Here is a 16148-nt window from a genome sequence, read left to right on the forward strand (position 1 = left end):
TCTCCAAAGCAAATTTAAGGCAAATAAAACAGTGTACTGAAAACTAATGAACACACGTACCTTCTCTCATTTACCTAGGTATCTTTCCTTCCACCCATCCATCAGGAACACATTTATTGAGCATCTGTTATGTTTCAGGCATTTGTAATGGACTTTGGGGTATACAGCAATGGACTTAAGCACAGATTCTATGGGTAATCAAGCCACAATTTTTATGGAAAGTAAAGTATAAAATAACAAGATAAAGAGGTATACAGAGTATGGTAAAAATACATAGTAGCACATAAAAAGGGTCACTGCCCACAACATTTTAGGGAGAGTGGTAGAATGGGGGTGGGTGGGGGTCCTGAATGGGCAGTCTGAGGTTTTATGATGACGATGCTGCTATCAGACTTACAACGTGAGGAGGGTTTAGTCAAATGAAAAGGGGAGTTCAGTGAATATGTCAACCACCTTTGAAGTTACAAAGAATTCAATCTGTGGCTATAGTGAAATAAATCATGCCTAGAAATTATTTATAACATATATGTATCTTTTAAATAATAGTAGCAAAATGAATACCATTACCTATTAACTCATGTAGCCAGTGTAAGAAATAACATATTGCCAATAACAATGCAATCTTCTAATTGTTCCCCAATCTCATCCCCTCTGTCCCACTCTCTCAAAAGAGATCTTGAGTTATTAATCCTTTGTTTATCTTTATAGTTTTACAACATATGTATTCAAAAACAATATACTATTCAGAATAATTTAAAATAGTTTATATATGAAAAACCTTATTGCATGGATGCTATGACTTGTTCTTCACTCAGTTTTTATTAGATTCATCAATGTTGATGAAGACAGACATAGTTCAATTTTACTGCTATATATATATATTCAATGCATTAATATATTATACTTTTATATCTACTCTTTTAATTACCATTTGAGTTGTTTGCCATTTTTGCTACAATTCTGGATTTGAACAATTCCATTGTGCATATTTTGGGGGGATGGGGTTAAGTGTCTACTAGAAATATACCAGGAGAGTGTTTCTGCATTATAAATATATTGATTACATTATTAAAGATAATAGTACCATTCAAATTTTCTTTTTTTCTTTGTCAGTTTTTATATTACAATTTAATGACTAGCTGAATAAAATGGATTGAAATGGAAATGAGTAACTGAAATATAACTGGAAAATTTACACATACTGTGAACTAAATAATATACTTACAAATAATCCATGTGACAAAAAGGAAATAAAGTGGAAACTTAAAAATATTTGAAACTGAATAAAACAACATACTAAAATGTGTGGGATGAAGGTAAGGTAGTAGTTAGAAGGAAATTATAGCACTTATTGCCTATATTAAAAACCAAGAAAAGTCTCAAATCAAGTGAACTTCTGAACTTCCACCTTAAGAAATAGTTTTAAAAAGGCAAATGAAATGTGGCATAAAGCAGAAGATAAGATTCACTAGAGAAAAGAATGGAAATTTATGGCCCACAAAACAGAAAAAACAATGCAGAAGATCAATTGAAATGAAATGGTGATTCTTGGAGAAGATCAAGAACATTGAAAGATCTCTAACTATAATGGTCCGGGAAAAAAAAGAGAACACACTAGTTGTCAATAAAAACAATGAGAGGTGTGACATCACTACAGATTGTACAGACATTAATATAAAAACCTAAACAAATAGAGACACATATCATGTTCATGGATCAGGAAACTCAATGGTATTAAACTGTCATCTTCTCATAAATTCAATGCAATTCCAATCAAAGTTAAAGCAAGACTTTTTTTTTTTGTAGGAATTTGAAATCTGATTCTAAACTTAGTATGGGAATGCAAAGGTCCTAGAACAGTCAAAACAACTTTTCTAGAAACAACTTGGAGGATTTACCCTGCCTGACTTTAAGCCTTATTACAAAGCTACAGTAATCAAAATGGTATGGTATTGACATTGACAGATCAAGTAGAATGATATTTTCAATTGGAACAGATAGATTAATTGCAAGGAATAGAGAACCAGATCTACTTGAACATTTAAATCAATTGACTTGTTTTTATAAAAGTGTAAAGGCAATTACTGGAGACAGGAGAATATTTTCATCAACAGAATACATGGACAAATGAACATTATCCACAGTTTGTACTATATGCACAAATTATGCATGAATCACAGATTTACATGTGAAAACTAAAATCATAAAACATGTAGAAAGAATATAAGGGAAAATATGTGTGACTTTGGGGTAGGCAAATATTTCTTATATGAAACACTGAAAGCATGCTCCATTGAAAAAGCAATTGCTAAATTAGACTTCCTAGAAATTAAAAACTTTCATTCTTTGAAAAATACTGTTAAAAGAATTATAAAGAATCCAAAGACTAAGAGAAAATAATTAAAAATCACATAAATCTGGTAAGAAGTTTGCATGAAGGAAATATTTTAAAGTCTCAAAACTCAGTAATAAGAAAACAAGCAATCCAATCTCAAAACTGGGTAAATGATTTGAACATCACTGAAGTAGATATAAAAATGGCAAATAAGCAAATATGGAAATTATCAATATCATTTAGTCATCTGAAAAATCAAATTAAAACTACAAGATATCACTACACAGCAATTTGAGTGTCAAAATTTAAAAATACTGGCCATACCAAATTATGCAGAGAATGTGGAGTATTTGTACCTCTCATTCCTTGTGAGAAATTAAACTGATGTCCACTTTGAAACAAGTTTGACGGTTTCTTACAAAATTAAACATATTCCAGTTTTACTACCCATCCACTCCACTATTTGATGTTTACCCCAAAGAAGTGAAAGCATATACCTTATCCTATACTCAGATGTTTATATACCAGTTTTAATTGTAATAGCCAAATCCTAGAAACAATGAAAATGGTCATCAACAAATGAATGGCAAATTCTGTTTCAATGCATGGCTATAACAGAATTCCATGCATTGAAATAGTATTCAGAGATAAAAAGGAATGAGCTATTTATACAGGCAACATCAATAAAAATTTCAAGATAAATTATGCTGAGGAAATAAAGCCAGACAAAAAAGAATGCGTACTATATGATTCCATTTATACAGCAGTAGAGTATTCTAGAAAATGTGAGGTAATCTCTACCGATAGAATATAGATGAGTGATTGCCTAGGAATGGAGGGTACTGGGAGGTGATGGATTGAGGGATTACAAATAGGAACAAAACAAACCCTTCTCTTGAATTATGATTACGCTTTTACAGGTATACATATAGGACAAATTTAATTTTTAAATTAAATTTAATATAATTTAATTTATATCGACACTTTCAATATAAGCAGTTTGTTTTAACTCAACTCTACAGCAATAAATCTGTTATTACTTTAAGCCATAGCAGTCTATGTTTTCTCATAGAGAAAAAGTGAGTGGATTTGTTTACTCCAGATGTTTTATAATGCTCCTGTAGGTACAATAGTGATAGTGTAGTATTGGTGTAAAAATAAATAAAGCAGAGGATTAGAATAGAAATTCTAGATAAACTCTCAAATATATGTGTCAATTTTTAAAAAAGAGCATATTCCAGAGCTAGGAAAGTAAAATACTTTTGAATAACTGATACAGGAGCATTTTAAATCCATAAAACTAAAATTACCATTTGGGTCCTACCTCATGCCATATGTAAAAGTATATTTTATGTGGACAATAAATCAAAATATGAAAGGCAAAAAATAAAGAATCTAGAGTTCAATAAAAGAGAATATCTTCATGACCTCAGAGAAGTCAACTATTTCTCAAACAAGAAACAAAAACTCTAACTGGGAGGTTAAGATAAAAAAAAAAATTGCCTACAGTAAGAGTAAGATTGTTCACCAAAAAGACATTATTAAGAGAGTGAGAAGGTAAGCTATAGACTTGGCAAAGAAATTTTCAACACATAAAACAATGAAATATCCAAAATATCTAAGATCTTCTAAAATCAACGTAAATAAATAGACAAGTAAGCAGAAAATGGACAAAAGGCTTGAAGAAACATGAGAATATTGACATGGTCATAAACCCACGAAATATGCTTAAGCTCAATGGCACTAGGGGAAATGGAAATTAAAATCGCAAGGAGATGCTACCACATACCCTACGGAATGATTGAAATGAAGCAGACTAAGAAATGGTGATGGATTGGCCCCCAATGGGTGCTCTTATACCCTGCTGGTAGGGTGTATATTGGTAATATCCCTTGGGAAAACTATTTGGCACTTTCCACCCAAGTTACCCAATTACGTACTCTACAGTTTAGCAATTCCATTCCAAAGTGTTTGTGTGTGTAAAATTATATGTTCAAACAGTAGTGTGCTGAAACTAACTCGTACTGAAAAGCCAACTGTTAAGTGTTCAGAAGTTTGCAACCTGACTCTCACACTGATGGTGGCTTGAAATTGGCCATGGTGTTAGAATTTACACTAGAACCTTGTCAACAGCAATAAAAGGGGGCTCTTTTTGTGGAATAGACATTTAATATGCGCACCAAGATGCACATGAAGGAATGCTTACCATAGTATTATCTGCAACAGCCTCCAACTGGAATCAACCCAGATGCCCATTTAAGAGAGTTGATAAATAAACTGTAGTAGGAACACTGGACTATTCTATGACAATAAAAGTGAATAAAGTACAGCTACATGGTAAAAATATTGATCTAAAGAAGCTGATCTATGCAGCCATTAAAAAGTATGTACACATTCATTAACATGTAAAAATATTTGATATTTATTAAAAAGAAAGCAGGCAGCAAGGGATAGGGGATGCACCATACCAATTATAATGGAAATATCTTAGATAGATACATACAATTATACATCCTATCTTACAGGTTAGAAAAGCAAAACACAGAAAGGTAAAGTAATTTGAAGAATTACTCAGGAAGCAAAGGGGCATTTGAACTTGGGTAACAGGTGTGTCCATACGCTATATTCTCTCTTAAGCACCACTTTATTTTTATTTTTCTCTCTCCCCATCTCTCTGTAAATATCTATAAATTTGTATATTTATGTGTATGTTTATATATATGAGTGAATACTTAGAATAAATGAGGAAAGACTATAAGCTGAAAAGTTATCCTTGTGTGATGGCATTATAGGTTATTTGCTTTTTTCCTTTAGACCTTATCTATTTTATACTGAAAAAATATTGTTTTATAGCCAGGAAAAATAGAACTACTTTTGATTCAATATATAATCTGGAACGGGGGTCATGGTAGTGGGGCTGTAGTTATTCAAATTGCTCAGATGATAATGATTAGGTGCTGGAATAAGACGGACTGGATTTGTAAACTTGTTTATAGGTCTTACAACGTGTGTGACTCTATAAAGTTATTTAACCTCACGAAGCTTGATTTCTTTCGATGATGATGATATCACCAAGCTCAGAGGTTAACAGTGAAATTAAGAATGATATACATATGCTTTAAATAGTGACTGGCACAGAGTGGGGTACATACGCTTTAGCCAATATGATCAAACATATTAAGGCGCGTGTCTGCAAAAGAAAAGAAAAATCATATTAATGTCTGTTTGCTTCCAGCTCTTTTAAGCAGTTCTTAATTTATTAGAAGATCCTCTGAGATAATCTTGGGACTGCAAGAAAGATGGACCCTCTCTTTAATTAATAAGATCACATTTCTGTTTAATTTATGGGCACAAGGGATGAAATGCCACTGATAGAATTAGGGGGATTGAAATTAGCAGAACATAATTCAGTAGTTCATTTAGAACATTCCCCTCTTTTCTGTGCGAGTGCTGGATCTATTTCCCTGCTTCAAGACCTTGAAGGGAAGAAAAGGGTGTTACCATCACTGAGATTTGCATACAGTTCTCAGAAGAGTGAGACGCTTCTCTGGGAACTCTGCCACCTTGCCAATTCCTCCCCCAACACACGTACATCCAACCTCACATTCCATGGACTTCTATTTTAAACAGACACAGGCCCCAGGGTGAGTTTACTATGAAGGGAAAGTTACTCATCACAGGGTGTGCAATTTAAGTCCTGTAAGCATAAGCTCTGACATTAAATGCCACATTCATGCTTAATTGAGAGAGTGCATTTAACTTTGATTAAATCATGTTGTTAAATGTACCTCTTTGATCTTTGTCATAGCTACATCCCACCAGGCTGCGTGAATACTTTAATTATTTTGAAGACTTTACATTTCTTTTTATGTTACTCAGAACTCTCTGCTAACTATACTCAAAGAGAAAATGATGCATTCTAATGTATGTGTATCTAAAGATGCATGCTAGCATCAAAATGAGGATTCTGAAATGCTGAAATAGAAGCAGATTTAGGGGGATTAGTAGAAGAAATGTGGCTTGGGTTTGTGTATTATTTTGATTTGTTTCTGATTGCTTGTTTTTCCTTTATAAGCAATCAGGATTCCAACTATTGTATTTTAAAGATTGTAGAGATTCAAAAGATATAAATGTATGTAGGCTTACAGATACGCAAAACATTTATTTCAGTATTGAAAAACTCATTAAAAATAGAGAATTTATGTGGCATAATAGAAAGAGCACTTAGTATCTGTTAGGAACAGAATGCAGAATCAGATAGACACATGACAGCTCAGAGTGTACACTCAATATTAGCTGGTATTACTATTCTCTTTTCATCTGCACAATTTTGCAATAACCCTCATAGTAGCTTTGAAGTATGATGACCATTATTTTAGTGAATTAATTTACTTCAGTGTATATTTGCCCATATTTTGTAGTGTTTTCCCTAAATCCCTAGAGAAGGTCAATGAGAGATTTTTAATCTAGTTGGTTCTCTTTAAGAGAGATGCTTAGCGTTCTTTATCAAAACAATTTTATATTTTGCAGTAATATATTATCTCAAGACTTTCTAAGTATTATTACTTCTGCTTCACTAACCAGTTTGCATAAATTATCCACTGAGGAGTCACCAGAGTAAAATGTTGATTATTTTGTTCTTTTATTTTTAAAATTGTTTTTATGCAGGGAATTCATAGTTTAAATGTTATAGGCTGCCTTAGGTTTGTAGTTCCTGTGGAAATCTTAGTTCAACATCTTATAAACTGAGTGATTTCATTCGGTTGCTTCATCTCTTTTTTGTCTGTTTGCTCATTGTAAAATGAAATAGTCATTTCTATCATATAGAGTTATTATGAAGATTCAATATATATGAAGTAGTTAGCACACACCAAAGACCATTTGAAACATATGAAGGTAAATAGAATAATAAAATAAACCAGTTTTCAGTAATGAACTAAAAACTAGACTATTAATACGATCACACTTCTATTTAACATATGGGCACATATATTGACATTGTCTCTTTCCAACTGTCATAACCATAACTGAAATTATGTGTTTTGCTTTTCCTTAACCTTCAGTTTTGCCATACATTATGTAACTTTATAATTTAGTTTGTGTGTTTGTAAAATGTATATCAATGACATAATGTTCTTGGTAATACTTTAAATCTTGTCTTTTAATCCAACAACATGTTTGTGATATTAATTTATATCAGTGTATACAGCAGACCATTTTCACTGTTATACAGTATTCAGTTCTGTGACTATAGCAAAACATTTCTCTATTTTCACGTGTATGGTCCTTTTGGGTTTTTGCAATTTGGGTATAGCAATGCCATAAATATTTGTATAGGTCTCCTATAAAAGTAGAACACATGTAGAATGCATTTACCTAGAAGTAACAATTTGCACGTTTGTCTCTACAAAATAATGCTAAACTGCTTTCCAAGGTGCTTTATTAATTTACGCTCCTCTCGCTATATGATTGTTGCTATAATTCCACATCATAGTTAACATGTGTTTTTATCAGAGCTTCAGTGTTTTTTTTGCTTTAAAACCTAAAAACTTAAACTGCCATTCATTATGCCTGAAATTTGTATTTCCCAGATTACTAATAAAACAGAACTTCCTTTTTTTTTTCTTTCCATTTTTGCATTGGCCCTTAAAGTTTCCTATTCTGTAAAACATCCTTTGTGAAATCAGGACATAGTTTATATTCCGTTTTCTTTCTATACTACCAGATTATATCTATATATTCTGGTTTAAGAGAACACAAAGTACAGAATTTCTAAATTAGAAAGATACACATAATTTAAATATATGATGGTATACTACTGAAGTACTTTTAGAACTCTATATAAAGAATTTTAAGTAGACATCTAAGGTTTACATTATAGTGCTAAGATATGACTAGCATATCATAAGTTCTCCATTATTAGCTTCTTGAAGACATCATACTCTATTCACCTCTGAATTCCCACAGGGAATTTTTATATTTTATTTATTATAAAATAATAATATAAAAATATAAAATAAATAAAATATAAAAATAATAAAAAAATCAATTGTCTTGATGTTTGCATGACGTGCTGCTGACAAATAAACATAAATAAAGTTAAACATTCTTCCATAATATCCATCAATGGGACAGTAATTTTCAATTTATATGAATGCTGTATTTAGAGAATAGAGTTAATATTAGATAATATATGTTATCTCAATGAAATGTGCTTGTATAGGAATCTACATAGATCACTTAATAGTGAATTAAACATGCAGGTCTTCTCTGGCTTCCCATTATAGCCAATTTAGTTTTTTTTTTTAGAAAATAAATAATAGATAACAAGAAATAGATAATAACTTGGCTTCAAATGGTACTTTTTATATTATAGCATGGTTAAATACTTTCCTGGATAGTGACTGAATGCAATGGCTTTAGAATGGCCTTAGCAGTTTATTGACTATATTCCATCATTGGATGGGGTAAAGTTGCTGCTTCATTTGATATGCTCATAACCAAAAGAAAAGATCTCAGCAATGCTTCTTAGCCCACAGATTATAATTATGAATTCCTCTTTTCTAAGAGTCATTGAAACAATTTCACCCCAGTATATTTTATTCTATTTTGATGATGACAATTGCTTTTGAGGATTTAGCAGAAAACAGCTGTCGAATTACCACTTATACCACCGAAATTCTTTAAGATATTTGATGAATCAATTTTCATATCCTTGTCTTTGCTTCCATAAATGTACTGTGGAAAAATATTATTCATCTCATAACTTCCCTTTTGAGATATTTGAAGGCTACACAAATTAGTATCCTTTTAACACCCAAGAGTTGGCAGGTGATCTGCAATTGAAGTTCATATAGTAAGAGTTAAGAGATATTCACCCCAAAAGCTAAAACAGACTACAGGGGGCTCTTAATTTTGCTCTCCCTTCTCAGAAAATTTAAAATGGTGACAAAGCATCTCTTGGCAATTTATAAAAGGTAATCTAATCTTACTGTTTTTTTGCTTCTTGAAGGTAATATTCAATAATAAAAAACAGCCATTCACCAAACTTTTCCACCATGATCTAACTGCAAGAAAATAGCTTCAGTAAGGTTTTGCTTTTCTAGTTATTTTAGAAGAAGTGTATTTGCTTATAGGTCTGCGGAAACCTTTTTTGAATGTAGCCTTTTGCCGGAAGCTCAAAATTATTTAGTGCTGACTGTAATTGCATCTTGGAGGAGGTAACTGACAGCATGTTGACTCGTATTGCCAAAAATAAAGCTTTTAGGTTTCCTGAGAACACATTTTAAAACACTGGTTTTTGCTTGGAGATTATCTAGCCTGCCAAAGAATCCCTCAGTTTTTCTAAATAAGAAAATACATTTTATAAGAGTGCTAGATGTTGAGTCTTTTTTTCACAAAAATTTCCAATGACTTAACTGCTGGAAAAAATGAGAAGGAACATATTTAAGGCGATTCACAGCAGTTTTTGATAATGTTGAGATTCTTATTCCCTTTCAGCATCACTTACGACAAATTTTTTGCAAATTTAAATTTCAATCATCAGAATATTTGGATTTAAGCAAATCTAAAAAGGGTGGCAATTTTCTTATTGTTGGTATATTCCAACCAATATTCTTTCGTTACAAAAGTAAAAATCAAAATAAAAAAATGTTTTGACAACTGATATTCTTTGTCTTGGGAACTGAAATTGCCTTATGCTAACTATCTTTTGCTGTGGTTTGCGCTACATTCCCATATAGAAAAACAAGCAAGAAAGCATCATAAAACTTTAGAGTATATGGCAATGAGTAAATTGTATTTTATTTTTGTTAACAAGGCCAATTATGACCTAGGAACTGGTAGGAGAATGAATCATCTGTCGTCATCACTTTCATGAAAATGAGTGCATTTCCATCTTGAATCATTCCTGATAATTTTTTTGGTGGGTAAAAAACAAAAATCACAGAGAAATGCTAAGCTTAGAAGCACAGTACTTTCTATAAAGCCAGGCCCAGAGTTAGGAACGAACTCTAATGAGTGAGCTGTGCTACATTTCTGTACTTTAGATTCATATCAAATCATGTTTATTTTATTTTATTTCACTAAGGATGCTGACTCACTTTGCCATCTCCGTACTATACATGATTTCCATATAAACTCAGGATAGGAAATAAAGAGAAAAACTTTGACATTACGGTTTTATCAAGTTCTAAAAATATTTTGCACAGTCATCACTAAATCAAGCATGGGTTATTCATGAAAAAAATTTAACCCAATCTTATAGCGTTTTTGTATGTGTAGGTAACATTCCTCTCTGTTGTCTATCAATTATTCCTACTGTCGATCCGAGTGCACTTAGGAAATACATTAGTAAAAACAGAGACATAAATAGTAAGAGCTTTTCAAAATGAACTAATAATATAATCCTGAAGAAAAGAATATAAGTTATGGGTTCCTGGTCATCATCATTCAAATGATGTATTGATCATTTAAAAATTTTAATATTAATGTGAAAATGCCATCCACATGCACAGCAGAAACCATTACTTCTTGATACCAAATCTTTACCTAAACTGAAGTTTGGAAATGACAGTTCCAGTGACAACACTGATCTTGTTGCAAAAATAGCACCTGGGCTTTGCACTTTCCATTAGAATCACTTGGCATCAGATTGACAATGCTACATTTTGACCTTGAGATACCAAAATATCTTAGTGCCTCATATTCTGCCTCTGCTGTGTGCATATAATGACATCAATCATTAATTATATGAGAACATACTAGAATGAAAAAAATTAGTTCCATGAGTGCAAGTAGTGCTTTTCAAAGGAGAAACAAAATTTAAACTGAAACTGGTGATATTCTAATTCCAGCTTCACAAACTTTCCTTTTCCTCATTAAGGAAATACATCATCATGATATCAGTTCAGATTTAAAATTAGAGGTGAGCAAAGGTGAGAAATTCAAGTCTAGCATATCATTAATTCAATCATTTATAATCTCTTTGATTCTAACATTCTCCTCTAATTAATGATTTATTTTAAAATGTTAATTAAAAGGTTTTCAATAACATTAAAATTTTTGAAGGTATTAACACCAAAAAATATTCAGAATCCTCTTTAAAGGCTCAAAATAAATAAGAGCATTACCTATAGTGTTCATTCAAGTCTTGGTTATTTTTGTGTAATGGTGTAATTTCTAGGCCAAACATCATTTTCTTCTGTGCCCAAAATCTAAATATGTTCTATGTGAGGTTCTGCTCTTTCAGTCTCTTTAGGGAGCTTCTAAAAATATTCACTGATTAAAAATTATAAAACTCTCAATCCCAAAATTCAATAATAACTTTTAATTCCTTATTCCAAACCATGGATTTGAAGAAGAACCTATTCTCAATTCTATTCTCAATAACTATTCTTGATCAAAAACCAAAATGGTTTTTTAGAAGTGTTGGTGAGATAAGCAACTGCTACCAAAAGCAAAGCAAAGCTTTAGGCAAGTTTATAAATGGTGAATTTTCTAGAGAAATCATAGTGAAAAGACAAACTTATATAACTGCACTTGCAAATGGATGAAAGGGTAGTTTAGTGGTAGAATTCTCGCCTGCCATGCGGGAGACCTGGGTTCGATTTCTGACCCATGCACTTCCCCAAAACAAACAAGCAAGCAAACAAACAAAAGCATTCAACAAATGATGCTGTAATAATGGTATACTCGTATGGAAAAAGAATGAAATGTGACCCCTGCCATACAGCATACAAAAAAATTACATTAATGAAAGATCTCAAATGTACCTTATTAGAGTTACCATCTGGATGCATTATAGCAAGACAGTGTGCATAATTCCATGCACAAAAGGGTTAGGTTCTTTGGGACCAGCAGCAAAAAAGCTAACCATGCTTATGAATTGTTCTTCGCTTTTCTCTGCCTATATAAACATCTGAAAGAGTATGGGTACTCAGTTCCTGGTTATTTACATTTGTTATTTTATGAAAATATTAATTGCATTATTACATAAATACATGTATTGCAAATAAAGCTAAATATTCTTGGGCCATACATGGCCTCCATCCTTCTCCCAAGAGACAAGTATGATTATGCTGCTATTCTTTCTTACTTTTTAAAAAAATAAATGTAAATGGCATTACTCTGCATGCACATTCAGTAGCATACATTTTCTCTGACAACCTCTGTCAGATCTTTCTACGTGAGGAATTGTAGATTGATCTCATTCTCTTTAAGTGTCAAATGGTATTCCATAGCATAATTTTACTACACTTTGGTTAACAATTGCTGCTCCTTTAGAACTGCTTTTTTTCCCCCCTACTGTAAACAACACTGTCAGGGACATTCTTGTACATTCTGTAACATGTTTGTATGTTTCTCTAGGTTGGAAACCAAGAAGAGAAAAGACTGGTAAGAACATATGCAGTTTATGTTTGTTTTCAAAGCCACCAGCAATTGGTCCACTCCATCCTCCTGCTTACTGACACCAGCAGTGTGTGAGGACCCTTTCCCCAGAGAGTCTACAACACTTGATAGTATTCAAATTTTACACTTAAAAAATCAAATGTATTAGGAACTGCCAAAAACAATAACTTAAACTTGCATTTCCCAATAACTAATGAGATTGAGTTCCCCCCACCCCACCCCACTGCCACAACATTTTGGTCATGTGTTTTTCCTATTCTGTGACCTGTATTTTTTCTATTTTAACACATTCTCTTTATGCTTGATGGTCTGCAGCTTTAACACGAAGTGTGTAGTGACAATTTATTTTTATTTATCATGCTTGGTCTCTTTAATGTATTTTAAAAATCTAAACAAATTTCTTACTTGAGTTTTGGATTGTTGTTAACTATTTTGTTTTTGAAGATTTCTGCAACGAACTCTCAACTTTCTCTTTCCCAAAACGCTATTGGGATTATTTGGTAGCCTCAATTCATCTATTTCTTCTATGTTCTCTCAGATTTTCTTTAGGTATAGAGTTCTAAGTGACTTCCTCAGAACCATCTTCTAATTACTAATTGTCTCTTCAACTAAGCTCATTCTATAGTTGATCTTGGAAGTGTTCTATTGCAATTTCTATATTTTACATTCATAATTTCTAACTGCTCTTATACATCACTAATTGATCCTGCTCCATGTCTTCTTGTCTGTCTTTCATACCTCCTTTGGCTTTTGAGTGACTATCACGCCTTCATTTCTCTCTTTGTTACATGTGGAAAAGGCTGTTTTTTAAATACTTTTTTCAATTAGTTATGTAAACATACTTTAATCTGGCATGAAATTGTTTCTTATTGATGTCATATCTTGTTCACACTTATTCTATCTGTATTCTTTTAATATGTGAATTATAACATACATAATAGTGCATTTAATGATTGCATTAAATCCAAGTGTACAATTTAAAGAATATTGATAAGGCAAATACATATGAAACCACACTCAAGAAACAGACATACACTTGAGTCCACCTTACCTTGTGTCAGAGTAAAAAGAAATTTCTTCTAAGTGTGTATGACATAGAAATACATAGAGTTTAGGCTTTGAAACGTGATATAGCACCAATTTTTGAAAATTATGTTGTAAAAAAGTGAGCTTAAAAGCAACTGTTGTTTTTGTCAATTTATCTGTGAACTTTCTTTGAATTTATGTTTTATGATAATTAATGTCATTATTTTTCACCTAAGAATTTATGGCATCAACCTTCTCATAACATATTGTATCCTTTGTCCTTCTCTCTGGCTCTGGCTCTCCCTTTCCTCCAGTTGGTTTTAGTCTAAGTCCTTGAATTTTTAGAGGATGTTTGTTGACTTAATGGTTTAGGCAAATCATATATTCAGTAGATTATAATCATAGTTGAAGAACAACCTTGTGCTAAGGAGGATATGAGATAGATTATGAAGTACTTGCTGGATATCCTTTCCAGAGCGTATCTCAAGGAAATTATGTGCAATGACCTCTGCTCCTTGCATCTGACAGTGGCCTCAAATTTCAGTCAACTGTATTTGCTCACTCCCCAGAATCCCACGGCTAGCTGGGATAGGGTGGCTGCAGAATATATTTGGACTTGATTTGGACCCAAACATTTCTGCTGCATTTAGGTGAGTTGCCAACCTGCAAAACTTGCCTTATTTTGTATTGTTGAACTATCATATGTATTGTCCTAGGTGTGGTTAATATGGAAACTACTCCAAAGACATTATTTTTTGTTTTGTTTTGTTCTTAAGCATGAATTCTCCTTGAATAGAGAAGTTTGAAAACCAAGGTCTGAATATAATCCCATTGCCTGAGGATGCAAAAAGGGGACTTGGTATCTTGGCTACCTTGGCTACTGCACTGGGAAATTGTGGTTGGTGAACTTGGTGTTTGTTTTCCCTTCTGAAATTCTGTTTTAAAAAAAACCTTTCTCAGTAGACCTCCTTGCTGTGTTTTATGGTATTTTCCTCAGGCTTCCTGTAATTCTTTCCAATTCAAGATGGAAAGCTTGGAACTTTTTCCAGACAGAAATAATCTGCCTCAGATGTTTAGTTTCCTGGTTTTAGGTCCCTTCCCCAGCAGCTGTTCCCAGTCGTTTTTAGTCACCTTTACTTCTCTGGTGAGTTAAGTGAGAGGTAAACCCATGGGGTTTGGCCCTGACATTGCTCTCATTTGGAGAAGGATTCTCCTTGGCTCTGCTAACAATATTCCACTTCCCTCTCATTCCTTCAGGAGATTTGTTCTCATTCGTGAGATGCTTTCTTTTGTCTTCCTTTTTACTAGATTTTTTTTAAATGCTGGGGATAATTAGTATTAGTAGGTTTCTCTCTTCTAGCTTGCTTCCCTGTCTGGAAAAAGCAAATGGCAAGTGACAGCTGTTTTCTCAAACCAGTTAGTTCTTGAGTTGATCTAGGACTGCTACTGAACTAAAAGAACAATCTGCATGTTTTCTCTAAGCTTGTCCACACATCTTACCATTCAGCTGGTGTCCAAATTGGGTTGTGGGATTTTTAAATACCTATGCACTTCTCTTCACTTCAGCTATGTACTCTTCTTTAAGAGGGGGCATGAGGTAAGAGTCATTTTCTTTCATTCTTTTTCCTTGAAGACAGTTTTTTGAGATTATAGCCAGGAGAGGTTTTCTTTCCTTTGTTAACTTCTAATTACTAACTTTTTTTCTTCTTCTTTTCATTAAATATATTGCTTTTATTATGATGATGATTTATATTTTTAATGATTAACTTTTAAAAAAATTTTTGAGTCCATAATTTAGCTTTACTTAGTTATGTGGAAACACTAAAGTGTTGAGTGAACTTTAAAAAATCTGCTTCTGTGAAAGCAATCCCTAGTCATCCAAATTGCCAAAGGCATGGGTCAGGCAAAATTCTGGAAATGACCCTTGTCCTTGCATATGTCCCTCCCTTGGGCATTATTTCTGTGATTATATTATATTACTTGGCAGAAGGTATTTTATAGATGTAATTAAGGTAACTAATCAGTTGACTTGGTCTTCTTAAAATAGGGTGATTATCAGGGTGCTCCACACCCAATTCAGTGAACCCTTTCAAAAATATAGAGTTTCTGTGGCTGGTGGTAGAAGAAAAAGTCAAGAGATTCAAATTGAAAAGGACCTGGCATGCCTTTTTTGTTTAAAGATAAAGGGGGGCATTATTAAGCAGATAATCAAAAACTACTGGCAAAGTCCGTTGACAGATAGAAGAAAAAACATGGAACTATTAAACTTTACCATCAGGGAATCCCCTGATACTGTTTCAAAAATCAGGGACACCCAAATCAATAGGCCAAGCCCTTGCTCTTGAGGCTTGTTCTTATGAAACTTATGTAGGTAGCA

At 32.8% G+C, this 16148-nt stretch overlaps 1 protein-coding gene across 2 annotated transcripts in view; it reads left to right on the forward strand.

Moving 5' to 3' along the window:
- The window catches only part of LOC143661492 (uncharacterized), a 72327-nt gene that overhangs the window by 25570 nt on the left and 30609 nt on the right, over positions 1-16148 (forward strand). For both annotated transcript variants that reach the window (XM_077135084.1, XM_077135083.1), the window contains one exon: positions 12704-12730. In XM_077135084.1, coding sequence (XP_076991199.1) covers positions 12704-12730 — 27 coding nt within the window. The remainder of the gene's footprint in view (positions 1-12703; positions 12731-16148) is intronic.

This window comes from Tamandua tetradactyla, chromosome 17, assembly GCF_023851605.1.
Source record: "Tamandua tetradactyla isolate mTamTet1 chromosome 17, mTamTet1.pri, whole genome shotgun sequence".
NCBI classification, from domain to species: Eukaryota; Metazoa; Chordata; class Mammalia; order Pilosa; family Myrmecophagidae; genus Tamandua; species Tamandua tetradactyla.